Here is a 13687-nt window from a genome sequence, read left to right as displayed (position 1 = left end):
CCGGGCTCGGGCCTCCCCCGCGGGACTCCCGGCCGCCGGCGGAGGCCGTGAGGAAACCGGGGGGCCTGACGCCGCCCCGGGGCCGGGCCAGGTCGGCGTTCGCCGGGTGCCCCTCACCGCCCCCCCCCCCCCCCGACCCGGGTTCGCCAGGCCGCGCTCCGGAGGAGACGGCGGGGAGTCCCCGCGGTGCCCCCCGGGGGCACAGGCGCGGCCGGTTCACCTGCAGGAGCCGGAAGAGCTCCCGCTCCTCCGCGTAAGCGCCCAGCGGCGGCGGCCACGGCCGGGCGGGGGCGGCCATGGCGGCCCCTAGCAACCAGCCCCGCCGCGCCGCCGCGTTGCTAAGGAGCGCGTCATCGCCCCGCGACGCCAGAAGGCGCCCCGCTCAGCGCGGCGGTGTGGGGGGGTAGGGGATTGACGTCATCGAACGGCGACGCGGCCCACCCCCGGTTGCCAGGGAGACGTCGGGAGATGCCGGAGCGCCCCGGGGGAGGCCGGTCAGCCCCTGCCCGTACCGGCCCCTCTCGGCGGGGCTGCCGCGCCGCCCCTGCCCGTCTGCCGGGCTGAACCGGCCGGTAGGGAGCCGCAGGGCTCGCTGAGCTGCCGGGGGCGGGCGGGAGGTTGGGGGGGGGGGGGGGGGCTGCAGGGGCAAGGTTTCCCTCAGAGCGCAAGGTCACCAGTGGGAAAACTCAGGCCCCCGCCTGGGGCGGGCGGGGACGGGGGGGTCAAGCAGAGCCCCGGGTCTCCCCAGGTCTGCCAGGATATACTGCCTGCCGAGCTGGCTTCGTGTCGTGTTCGAGGTTTTAAGCCACTTGGGCAATGGTTTTACACCGGGTAAGAGAAGGCATCTCTCCCTTCGGCCCTTTCACAGCGGTGTGTTTGATGCATTGCCACATTATGTTTACAATAGACCCACTAGGGTTTATGGCATCTGATTGTCAGTAGTCCCCTCTGGGTTCTCTACCTCTTTTTGCAGCATCATTACTACCTCATTGACTTACTGTTTGGGGCTCTGGGACTGCAGAGCTTTGACACAATATATCTTCCCTTTTTTCCTCCTTTTTTTTTTTTTTTTTTAAGTTTTCCACTAACCTACACAAATCCAACTCAGGTAGAAGACAGTTACATATGTAGAATTGCATCATTTCTAAAAAGTAGCTTCCTTTCTCTCCTTCTCTCCCAAAATCCAGGAGGGGGAAAACATGAATGAGGTAAAGGAGGCTCTAAGAAACATAGAACAGAACTACAAGCTTTTCCTGCAGCAGCAGTTTACGTTTATTGGAGCACTGCAACACACCCGAGAGAATGCACATGACATGATCAGACCTGTGGCAAGCATCAGCCAGGTACAAGTATTCAGCACAAAGTTCTCTGCCGATGAGAACAGGGACCAACGCAGTGCTGTCACACACTTGGGGATGAATAAATGTTTTTACTAAGGGAAGATGCACAAAAACTCTCTACTAACGTTTGTGTATAACTCTGCAAACCAGTGGCAAAAGATTAAGTAGGGGAGAGAAATACCTATGTTAGGTCTTCCCATTTACAGAGAATGAATTTTATTGCTGAGCATCACTTTATGATTTAGTTTAAGGCCGTCATTTCGCTGCTGAGGCATAGCTAGAAATACAGGGTACAAGAAAACAATCAAACCAACCCTCCTTCCCCAGCCACACATGGAATCTGTAATCCTTAACTTGTAGTAACCAGCATGCTTGCCTCTTCCCCCTGGTATTGGTGCTGCTGTATCTTTCTATAGTGCTTATTAAAAATAATGGCAGTGTTACAGAGGTAGGATGATGGATTGAGGGCTGAAAGTCCCAAGTGGGCTAGGGGTTTTCTGGGCTGGTAAGTGAATTGTCTTGGAATTTTTATAACATGGGATGTTTTAAGTAGTGCAAAGAACTTAGACCACCTGCAGACAGAGGGGGAAGAAAAACCTAAATAAAATTAGAATTGTGGATTTGAGACAGCAGAACCCAGGCACAAAACCCAGATGGATGCCAAAGCCAGAGTGAAAGCCAAGCTGTTATTAGGATTAGGACACAGAAGTGAGCTGGTTGTCTTTTCTAGGGGCTGACTCTCTATAATATAAGGGCTTTGCTTGTAACATTGAAGAGGATCACAACAGACATTGCACTAAACCATTTTTTCCAAAAATAGGCATTGAGATTTTGTATAACATTATGCTGCTTTTCAAAGTGCCAATATTTCAGCGGTACTGAGCAAGCTTGGACACAGCTTCTTGGCAGAGGTAGAAGGCCTGCTTGTTGTGGGGGTGAAACCTTGTAGGTAACGACTTCAGCAATTACATTGATCCATGGCATCATTTGTGATACAGTAACATAGAATCATAGAATCATTTAGGTTGGAAAAGACCTTTAAGATCATCGAGTCCAACACTGCCATGCCACTAAACCAGGTCCTGAAGTGCCTTGTCTACATGTTTTTTTAACACCTCCAGGGATGGTGACACCACCACTTCCCTGGGCAGCCTGTTCCAAAGCCTGACAACCCTTTCAGTAAAGAAATTTTTTCTAATATCCAATCTAAACCTCTCCTGAATGCGAACTTAGAGGCAGCAAACTGTACTGCACAGATAGCACTGAGGGTATAACCATGTTACCCCAGGGGGAGGACGGGAAAGGGAAAAGAGTTAGTTACTGGGGAGAACAGGGAGCAATTGGTGCAGTACATAGTGGTGATGCTTTGTGCAGGAACTGAACCACTACACCAAAGAAAGTTCACTGGGGACAAAACCAGACATCGATTTTGTTTCACTGCCATTCTCCTGATTCAGCCCAACCCTATTTTTAATTTTGCATGGGAGGGCACAAGAATAAAAGCAACAAATGCAGAAATATGCGTGGTCTCAGTCTACAGCTGACTTGACTGCCAGCTTTCTTTGCATGTAAACACAGACACCACAGAAAAAAATGATACTGCACTTGAACGTGGCTGCATTTCTAACCCCTCAAAGCTGTACATGGTAGCATTTTTAGCGTTGAGTGATGACATTTCTCAGAGAAAAGAGGAGATCACAGTAAGGTGGAAAGGTGGAAGAGCGCACCACAGTCAGGCAATGGTAACAGCTCCTTAAAGACTTCTACATGGAGTAGAGTATAAAGTCAAATCCCAAGTGGTTTTGTGAGACAAGCTCCTCAGTCATTGCTTCAGCCAGAGATTCAAATCACCCAGTGAGTCCTGGCACTGCAGAGCCTGGCTGTGGTCACGACATTGGCCCAGCGTAGGGGCTGTCCATGTGAACTCCCCTGGCTGCAGCTCAACTGCTCATTAGCAGTTGGCTAATGCAGATCTGGGCAGCCCTTGCAAGCCATCATTCTGTAGTCCTGGTCCCCATCCTGGTTACGCAGGTGCATTAACTCTCTGTTGTTGATGTGGACAAAAAGAAGTCCTGTTAGCCCATCGGTGAACATCCAGGCTAAAATGCTATTCTCTTTAGGACTATTTCTGCTCCCAGCAGCAATGAAAACTCCTGCCATTCACAAGGACACAATGCTCAGCAAACAGTGTGGAAGGAGGAAGCTGTAGTGGAAATGGACTCTTAGGGGCCATTTTTTATTTTTCCTACAAACCTGCTGAGAATTTGCCCAAGCACATAGCATGGCTTTTCTGTATGCAGAAACTGTACCAATGTTGGAACAGCTACTTCGTTCTTGTCTTGAAATCTTAGAGAAAGCACTGAAGGTGTTAGAGTCCAGCTTAGACTGCCAACCAGCTGCTCAGTATTTTATATTCTGACCACTCATGTCTGAAGTGCCTGGAATTTCTTTGGAGAAGATACTTAATCTCTTGGCATAACGCTTCCTCATGCAATGCCATTCACTCTGAGTAACAAAAATGCTCAAGGCAAGTAGGGAATATCATTGCTGTAACAGGTTAGTAAGGACAATTTAGGTTAAATGCGTTTAGTTTGCAGTCACATCTAGTGGTGCCAAATAAAGAACCATGAAGAACGTATGTACATGCAAACACATCCACACTGTTACTCCAAACCAGGCCCAGTTTGGTCGCTGCCCTCACCTCCCACCCCACTCTGCCTAAGTGGCCATGGCAGTGGCAGAGGGTGCCCTGCTCAGAGCAGACAGAAAACTCCGCTCATGCTCAACCCATTTCTGCAGTGCTTGCAGCAGAGCTGTGGTTTTGGCTGCAGTACTCCTACACTTTCTTCAAAGAGGGAGGAATGCTCACTGATGTGCTGACAACTGGATCCATCACCCCAGCCTTCTTCAGTCATGAATGACAAGCAAAGATCTCAGGCATGTGCTAGAAATCTTACTACCTGCCGCTGTATTGCCGTTTCCATAGTGGCTCATGCCTGCAGTCACAAGAGAAAGCAGCTTCTCGTTACTAATTTATGCTGCAAAGTTGCTTAAGTTAAATGTAATTTAACATGCATGACTGTCTTTCCCCATGTTGCACTCTACAGGTACAGTCCTACATGGACCATCACTGTAACAATTCCACCAACAGGCGTATCCTCAACATGTTCCTAAACATCTGCAATGATCTAAGCAAGCTCTGCCACAAGCTGGAAACCGTGCATTCTGGTAACAACATAACCAATGGCATTTTGGAGAGATGCAAGCTGCTCCTTAGCCACAGCAATGATCTGAGCACCATCCGAGCTAAGTAAGTCCATCAGCTTAGTTTCTTTGAGGCAACTGTCAATGCCAGAGAACTGTCACAAGAATGCATATTCCCACTTGACTTCTCCATCAATTCCGTTACAACATCTTTGTGGCTTTAGTGAGGGTAAAATTGTTGGGAAAACACTGCCAGCCTCAATTCACAAAAAGGTTTTTTGTCTATTTGTTCATTCTTTTTACTAGTGCATGGAAGGGCATATACAGGCAGGTTAGTGCACTGAAGTCCCATGCAATGCCCAGGCAGTTTACCTCCTCCTTCCTCCTATTCCTGCCCTGCATGTAGCTGATTTCTGTGGGGCAAGTGCCTGTACGTGCTCTTGAACTCTTCCAGATCTAGCCCAACAGCCAGGATAGTGTGTTTGGCAGGACTCGCTTCTCAAGATCCAATTCTATCCGTGCTTTTCTGTTTTGGGGAAATGGCTGTCTGTGCATTTCTGCTCTTCCCAGGGGATCTCAGGGTGGCACTGTGGGCTCACCAGGGTTGCATGTCTGGGACTACTCTGCCCATTGTTTACTTCTGTCCCACAGATACCCCCACGATGTTGTGAATCACCTGAGCTGTGATGAAGCAAAGAATCACTATGGAGGTGTGGTGAGCCTCATCCCCATCGTTCTAGACTCCATGAAGGAGTGGGTAGCCCACATCGAGAAGCTGCCACGGCCCATGCTGTATGATGTGAGTGGTGGAAGTGCTATCTCTGAGAAGAGGGCACCCCAGGATGCACCAGCTAGAGCAGCCATTTCCCAAACACCACTTTCTGTGCGCCTTGAAGCTCAGACCTCAACTAGTAACAAAGATAATGTACAAGTGCAGGGGAGTAAGCACATCCAGAAGAAAAAACTTAATGACACAGAAAATCACAGTGGGAAAATTAAATGTCCCTGGAAACCACCAGGTAGACACGCCTTTTAAAGGATCAAAGTTCATTCATCTTCTGCTTACCACCTTTAATCAGGTGGCTGATTAAAGATAGTGAAATGAATACTAGAGATCCTTCCTATCCGAGTCCACTTTCTGAAGAGTTAGCCCTGTAAGCCAGCCTTGGACAGGTACATACTCTCTCCCTTGCTGACGTTTCCACTCTCCTCCTTAAAGTTGTTTCCCAACAGAAGTACCTGTAGCACTGGCGCTCATCCCTTTGACCATAACTGTGGTGAGAGCAGGGAACAGTCAGGAATAATCAGGTTTTAATTGCTCAGATATGAATCTTGGGGAAGCTACTTGAAATGGGATTTTACACTTTCTCAGACTTCTGAGGAACACCCACTCACTCACCAAAGCCAGAGGTGTAAAGAACCTGCATGTCTGAAGGACATGATGCAGAGCAGCAAAGGTCTCTCGTTATGGATTCAGACTTGTCCCTAAGGTTCCCTCACACCCACTGAAATTGCCTGGTTATTTGGACCAAAGAATCAAAGTCAACAGGACGCTAATGATGTCTCCCTTACAAGCCACTGGCTACAGAAAAGGTCAGAGTGCTTTAGCTGCACTGACTGTGCTCTCCTGCATCCTTCTTACAGGTTCTCACACCATTGCCAGTACACTCTACTCAGAACATCTTCCCTTACACCTGTTTCACTCCTTTGCTGTCAGAGCTAGAGATGAATTTTGTTCTCCTTTACCTTTTGCACTTAGTTTGGTGTGCTGACAATACCCAAACTTGAATAAACCACCCCTGTCCTCCCCAGAGCTCTTTGTTAGCAAAACTAACGAAGTAATTTCCAGTCGATGTGATTCATGGGAATCTGGTGAGAGCAGAGAGGCTGAGAAAACTGTGGCCATTTTCAGATCATTCCTTTTCAAACTGCAAGTTAAAATGTCTGTGCTTTCCCTTTTTCGCGATGAGAATTCGGCTTGCCTAGCTTTCAAGGATGTTATGAGTTCATTAAAACTGCAAGGCATTTGAGACAGTCTCATGCTGCTTTTATACCAGCACTTCGCAATTCCAGCACAGTGACTTTATACCAGTGCTGAAAACAGCTTTCTTTCCAGCCTGCTTAGGGAGGGTCAGCAGAGCCACGGGCTCTCCCCATTCTCTGGAGCTGATATGCATTTTTGGTGGTGCTTTTATTCAAGCACTGTTAACTGTGTACTTAAGATGTCAATAGCACTGTCTTCCCCGTATCTGACTGCTTTTTTCCCCTCCCATAGGCAAATTAGCTCCTGTTCTTTGCTTCCTGCTGGATGACACTCCTGAATAAACAATTTCCCCTTGCATACCTGGCTCGGTTTGCTAAAATTGTGAGAAAGCTTTTGCCTTAAGATGACCAGATTTTGGCAACAAGCAGCCAAAAAAGGAGAATTAATACAGAGAAGAGAGCGTAGGAAGGAATGATAGCTCAGATGAAATGGAAAGTTTTTTCAGGAGCATTTGTATTCCTCACATAACCCCACCTTCTTTTGCACTTTTTCCCCTTCCGCTATCCACTTGCACTGCAATGCAATACATGTATCTACTCTGGAGTAGAAGCCTATTTTTAGGAGACGACATGATCCAACTGAATTGAACCTTGGTGAACTCAAAATGGTAGTGAAGCTTGCCAGGGTCACCCAGAGACTCCTAGGCACTACTGGGGCCACAGCCAGCAGAACGTGACCGTTACCCTCTCAGGCTTTACTCGAGAGCCCTGTTGCAGAGGCAGCTTCAGGCAGAAAAATCAAAGTTGCTCACAGCTGCCCTATGGTGTTTCATGCTGCAAAGACAAGTGCCCGATGACAGTTGCTGTCTCGAAAGTTTTTCAGAACAAGTACACGCTATGTGGACTAAAAGATGACAAGTGTTGGGGACACAAGGGATGCTATTCCCAGATCTTGTTTCCAACCTTCCTCACCCTGTCATATAGTTTTAAATTTGAACACGTGGGCTCTGATAAGACCAAAATTATCCTCCAGTTTGTACTTCAGTTTCAGCTTTCACAGTACAGCACAGCACAAACTGCTTGTCAGAACAGTCCCATCAAACCCCGTCTACCATCTCCCCAACCCTGCTGTTCAAAATGCCAATGCAGTTGTCCATTCGTACATGACAAAGGTTATGATACATGCAAGAAACAGTTCCCAAACCTTAATAATAATTTCTAGCCTAACCCTATCCTTTCAATCAGTCTTATTAAAACACAAGCAGAAAAATGAGTGCATAAAACTTGCAGTCTGAGGTTTGGTAATGACATGACCAGAATCTGTTGGAAGACTGCAAAGTTAAGTCTCACAAAAACATCTAGACAAATTACTTAATTTCCATACAAGTTCTCCTCTTCCAGAGTGGATGGACACTTCAAAAGACAAAAAGATACAGCAAGAATTATTTTTCTCCACTACAAATCAAGCTGTTTGAAGAATTTACATAAACAGGATGTAAATGCCAAACACAGAAGTGCAATAAAGTTTTACTTTAGCCTCTGTGAGCATAAAATTGCAAGATTCACACTGAGAAACCAGGCAGGGCACCAAACTGACTTACCTAGAGATCTGTCAGTTAGTCCAGGAAATAAATGCTGCTTTTTTTGTTCAAAAACTGAACTAGAGATACGGGCTGGTACTAGATGATCTCAACAGAATCCTGGCATCTGTAGGCTATTAATTACCTTTGTGCTCCCCTCGATTAAGGGTCAAACCAGGCTTTTGTCAACCTGTAATCGGGTCAAAACCTTCCGTACCTTAAACATCTGGTTCCAGCGTCTCACACGCCGAGGGGATGGGGTATAGCTCAGACCTCAGGAAGTTAACATCAAGTGTCGGGGTGGTGGTGGTGGGGGGTCTTAAGGGAAAGGGGGGCGGTTCGAGGGAGAGGAGAAACTCGGCATCCCCAAAATGTCATCCAAGCCGATGCGGAGCGAAGTGGCAGGCTTCGCGGGGCCTCTAGTGGCCGCGACCGGGAAGCGCGGCGGGACGGGGGGGGGAGCGGGGCCCCGGCGAGACCCCCACCGCCTGGGCTCTGCCCCGGCCCGGGCAGCCTCACCTCAGCGTCCGGCGGGCGAAGGCTCTCAAAAGCAGTTTTTAAAAAGTTTCCGACAATCCTGCTGTGTCTCTCCCCCCCTCCATCCCGAAACTAAAGGGGCTTTTGAACGCTTGTCACAGGTAAGCAAACCCAGGGGCTACAGCCCCGCACTCCCCCCGGTTGTTGTGCCAAGACACGAAGGGCAGCTGCGGGGCCATCCCCTCAGAAGCAGCTGCCATTTCAGAAGCGTGATCGGCTGTTCCCCCCCCCCGGCCCCATTTATAAACGCACCGTAGCCAGGAGGATAGCTCTGTTTTCCTAAGAGTTCCGAATTCACTTGGTGGGGGTGTAGCACCAGTTTAAACGGAGCTTGTAGTCAGCTGAAAACCGAGCACTGCACCGCTGAGACAGAGAGCAGAGACCGCTTCGAAGAAACCATAAATAGCGTTTGGCAGACGTTAAAGATCACCAAGGGAGTCCAAAACTAGAGGGTGCGCTTGGAGAGGACTTCAAGAAAAAAGGTTTAGCCAAGTAAAAAAGCCCACAGGCACCGAGATCATCAAGACCATCAGCCAAAATTATGTGGAACAAATTTTTGTCTGAAAAGTAAAGCCTACGTGAACGCTAACTAAGCTTTATTTGCAAAGCTCCTGCGTGTATGAATGTATGAAGAACGTAACTCGGCTCCTGCTGATTTTCTAAACTATTTCATAACCACTTACTTTTAAAATCCACCATTTGCACCAGCAGCTAAGTAATTCCAATAAATCAAGATCAATCAGCAAAGATACTTTCAATTCAGGAAATGAAATTACTTCCTTCCCTAATGTGTACTGCATGTTTATTAGCTGGGTTATAAACTACCAAACATACTACTTAGCATTAGTGAGTAAGGAACGTACTTTATTTTTCTCTTTTTATACCCTAGTGGATGTACTTCTGTGGGTAATATATATATAATTTTTTTTTTTTTTTACATTATCAAGTGCAGCTTTTCCATGCTAAGCTTGTTAAGGGATATGCAAAATGGATTTAAAATTAAGAGCAAGTCAAATTAACTTTCTGCTTTGTTTTCGTTTCGCTTACACCATGCTGTAGAACTCGCCACAGTGCAGAAGGCCCAAAACAACCTTCTCTATCACCTAACCCCAAGATAATATTTATGTTAACTTTTATATAAAATTCTCCATAACCACTGTTACTCAGCCAAAGTGTGTTCACAAACAGACTGTATGTCACTAGCACCATCCCCCTGCAGGTGTTGTTCAAATTTAAGAATTATACTTAGTGCTTACCTGGAATGCCGAGGTTCATGTATGAATTTCTAAATTGCTTTGAGCAACCTTTCAAATATTAATTTATTTCAGGGGAAAAAAAAAAAAACCAAAAGCAAAACAGTAAGAAAGTGCCAGTCTGGAAAAAAAGACAAAACAAGAGAACAACCTTAACCTACTAGGTTAAGCTTACAGTAAAATGGCCCCAAAGTTCCCGCTGGTTTGAGAAACTGTCCTCCTGCGTGCACAGTGACTCTTGAGCAGGGTACAGAAGAGAAAAGAATGTCAACAGGGACAGAGCAAGCCGGCCAGCTTCTGACAGCATCCCCAGCTTTACAAACAACAGTCTCTGACATTTTCAGCTATTAATTTGTCTAATCACTGTGTAGTCTCTCGACTACATGAACAATGTTACACAGAAAGCTAATACGCAGATTTGCAGTACTGAATTGTTTGCAGTTAATTTATGGATTATACTGGCATGTCACTGAGTTGTTTTTCACTGAAGAAAAAAGGCTTTGGCTCCATGCAGAAAAATGAGCTTCTAATGACAAACCCCATGCAAAAAGGGGCAGTACCACTTACCTGCTCTGTACTATGCAGATCTTGGAAGATGTTTCAACACTGAACTTGTTTCTGCACGTTTCGTCTCAGCACAGTTCAGTCCCAAAGAGGTCAGGTGGCAGGGAATTTAACACAGAGTAGTGCAAAACAATACATTTTATTTGTTCACAGTTAAACACAAGCAACTGCCTTGACATTTTAGAACATTCTAATAAGGACAGCAAAACCTCCTTTTGGTTTAAGTTCTCTTTAGCTTACGATTGTACCATTTCCTCGTATTTCATATTTATGGCATTTAATGTGGATTGTTTAACATGCTTACAAAGAGCGAGGCAGGGAACAGATTAACTTGACAAAGACAGCAATTTTAGATTTAACTAAAAGCAGTCAGTTAAAAAAATCTGTTTCCACTTCACTGATGGGACCCCTTCAAACAAACTGCAAGTTAACTACATACAGCAGATCCATGATTTTTAGACTTACAAAAAAATGGCTAAATTTGTTCCTCCATAATCTTTGTGGTCCATAAACAAACCTAAAGTGGTTTCCATTACTATCCCAGTGTTAAAAACCTTTTTAAAAGAAGAAAAAAGCCACCTTATCAATGAGCTTGCATTACCGCCAGGGCATTTTTGTAACCGACAACAAAAACCGCCTTTCAGAACAAGTGAAATCATCATATAAGCAAGATACTCTTCTGGGCTCGGCAAAGCAGAAGGATGGGCGAATGAACTCCTCCAACACAACAGCATCCAACAGCTGAGCCAGCCCTTCAAGGGCAATGTGCAAACCGTTCACTCCTGGGGCTGGGACCCGGTGGGGCAAGGGGCAGGAAACCTCCAAATCTTACCAAAACATACGCTACCACGTTTGCTACCACTAAGTCTTAGAAAGCCTATAGACATGTCGACAAAACCAGTCTGTCACTTACAACCAACTCTCTATTTTCTATTCCATGCAGATTCAAGCTTTGACAAAACCACTGAAGTTCACCTTTACTTTCAGAGTTAGGACTGACCAACCGAAAGGACACTGAGAATAATTTAGACAGGCAGAAATGTATTTAGACCCTAGGTGTTATGGAAGAAGCAGAAGTGGGAGGAAAAGTACCGTCAGGCGCAACTTAGCATACTGCCAGCCGCTTTGACAGAGTCCTGTTCCTATTCAGGTTAAGAAGGGATTTGAACTACAAGTGCAAGTGTACTTGGACTTGATTTATATGTGAGACGATTCTTAAACAGCAGGTGCCACCCACAGAATGTTTAAGAAAAGAGGCCACGTGTGATGCAGGGTAACTGTGAAGCCTGATATGTCTAAGTATGCCTGGACCCAGACATATCTAACATTTAAAACAAGCACACTGCCTTCCTAACAGCGGGCTCTGTTCTGTCACGAAGGAGATTGAGTCTGACCACTGACAAGCCCTGATCCCACAATCCTCCTTCACAGAATGCTCATCATTGACTTAAAACATGATTAACACAGAAAGGCTTCAAGACAGAATTCTGATTCTCAGTTTGAGCAGACTTCCTCCCCAGCCTTATCTTCTACGGAAACGGGATGAGGGCAAAGGGGAGATACCTAGAGCCAAATTGACATTGCTGAGCTGAAAAATGTGCTGCAGTCTGAGCAGAACAGCACTCAAAGGAAACCATATTCTGTAAGTCAAGCCTGAAAACATATTCCCAGGGAAGAATGAAGCCAATTTCTTGGACTCAAAACACAGTGGTCTTGCTCAGACAACGAACAAAGACCAGAACTATGAAGGAGGGTCAGGCAGCACAAGTATTTCCCTGACTAGAGAAACAAATGCTCTTCTGCAAATCTTCATAAGCTTGCGATTCTACATACATGTTCTGCATGCTCTCCCTACTTGAGCAAAGCTTCCTCTTCCCTCTTCTCCCACCCCAATTGCCTTCCCATATGAACCAGTCTGGGGTCAGTACCAGCCTGTCAGGCAAACACTTAAAATACCAAAAAGATCAGAAGCTAGTGTTTTAACAAGTCTTCAGCATATACGGTCTCTTCCGCATTACAAGCTCCGGTTCCTTATTGTCTGTTCAAATGTAACTTTCCAGGAAATGTTAAGGACAATATAAACAATGATCATGAATTAGGGTGAATGAATTGTTTTGCAGAGGTACACTGTTCTTTAAACATTTAGGTATTCAATCAGAGTCCAACTTAATGAAGACTGGGCTCTGAAGGATGTGGGACAGTGGACAGGCAAAATAGAGACCTTTAGATGAACGGACTAGAAATTCTAGTGCTGATTCTTTCCGGGATGAAAGCAACTGAAGTCACCCGGACAGGCAGCACAATTAACTGCTCTAAATTGGAAGCTTGCAAGGAAATACAAAGCATTCATAGACTCACAAATGTTAATTTGGCCTCATATTGCACTCAAGTTCATAAACGCAGCCACTCAACTGGGGACAGGGAGAAAGGGAAAAAAATACTTGCAAATGCTAACAGTTGTCCCTTCAAATTAGTACACGCTGCTAAGGACTGAATTTGAGAAAGAAGCAAGAGTTAGGCTGGGCATTTCAATTCCAGACCCAAAAATCCACTTTGCATTTGTTCAGCAGCCTTCTTCCGTTTCTGGACATCAATCCTATTCCGCTGCATGAGCTAGCTGCTCAGACCAAAGAAACATAAAAGCTTTTAGTTAAACTTGCATTCACGCCTCCTGTTCTATGCCAAGAATATGAAAATAACACTGATTGACTATCTTCCTTTTTAACTGTGGTCATGATGAGTTTCATTGTAGTCCATGATATGAAGCTGTCCAACACTGCTTTCCTGGATCTTAGGCGAGACACTAAGGTTATCGGGGCTTGGAGGGGCCTTTGTCTCCATGCTTGGATCTTTACATAGTTCAGTCTTTAGAGCATCGGAAAGCCTGTTGATGGTTACACCCTCCTCATCACACTGGCTCTCACTCTTGTTGCGAAATAATTCTCGTGCCTTCATTCCAAGGAAGCTCTTGGAGCTGGGAAGCGAACCTACAGTCAGTGGGACAGTAGTGGAAGGCTCCAGCAACACGGATGTCTCCCAGCGACTGCTGAATCTCTGGTTCTGGGGTTTTTCAGGGGTGGAGAGCTCACTGCTGCTGCCACCCTTACTGCTACTACTACCTCGAGTGCTGGGAGGTTTGGTCTCTCCATTTCTACCAATGGTTTCTTCACTGTATCCCACCACAGTATCTTCATTACCACAATCCAGCCTGTTTTGGAAAGGGAGA

The 13687-nt window shown here is 46.1% G+C and overlaps 3 protein-coding genes across 14 annotated transcripts in view; 1 reads left to right on the top strand and 2 right to left on the bottom strand.

Annotated features, from left to right (window-relative positions):
• Positions 1 to 10553, bottom strand: part of AK8 (adenylate kinase 8) — an 84104-nt gene extending 73551 nt beyond the window's left edge. Inside the window, exon 1 of one of the 4 annotated variants that reach the window (XM_052814168.1) lies at positions 10465 to 10553. Coding sequence is in view for 2 of the 4 variants with exons in the window: in XM_052814164.1 (XP_052670124.1) it covers positions 221 to 298 (78 nt within the window). In the remaining 2 variants the exon portion in view is untranslated. The other 3 variants (XM_052814166.1, XM_052814165.1, XM_052814164.1) reach the window with 3 other exon arrangements.
• SPACA9 (sperm acrosome associated 9) lies at positions 418 to 6885 on the top strand. 3 transcript variants are annotated; one of them, XM_052814173.1, is made up of 5 exons: positions 423 to 572; positions 1188 to 1343; positions 4448 to 4650; positions 5196 to 5343; positions 6820 to 6885. In XM_052814173.1, exons 2-5 carry the CDS (start codon positions 1200 to 1202, stop codon positions 6826 to 6828), a joined length of 504 nt encoding a protein of 167 aa, XP_052670133.1. In that variant the 5' UTR covers positions 423 to 572; positions 1188 to 1199; the 3' UTR covers positions 6829 to 6885. The 3 variants fall into 3 exon arrangements, with proteins under 3 accessions (XP_052670132.1, XP_052670131.1, XP_052670133.1); XM_052814172.1 differs by having other exon boundaries at positions 418 to 494; positions 5196 to 6885; XM_052814171.1 differs by having other exon boundaries at positions 422 to 572; positions 5196 to 6885.
• A 28-nt stretch (positions 10554 to 10581) lies between the features above and the next one.
• TSC1 (TSC complex subunit 1) overlaps positions 10582 to 13687 on the bottom strand; it is a 28830-nt gene continuing 25724 nt past the window's right edge. For all 7 annotated transcript variants that reach the window (XM_052814159.1, XM_052814158.1, XM_052814157.1 and 4 more), the window contains one exon: positions 10582 to 13669. In XM_052814159.1, the coding sequence (XP_052670119.1) occupies positions 13183 to 13669 (487 nt within the window). In that variant the 3' untranslated portion in view covers positions 10582 to 13182. The remainder of the gene's footprint in view (positions 13670 to 13687) is intronic.

This window comes from Harpia harpyja, chromosome 19, assembly GCF_026419915.1.
Source record: "Harpia harpyja isolate bHarHar1 chromosome 19, bHarHar1 primary haplotype, whole genome shotgun sequence".
In the NCBI taxonomy this organism is placed as follows: Eukaryota; Metazoa; Chordata; class Aves; order Accipitriformes; family Accipitridae; genus Harpia; species Harpia harpyja.
Note: the sequence above shows the minus strand (reverse complement) of the source record. Positions and strands in the feature narration are given on the sequence as shown.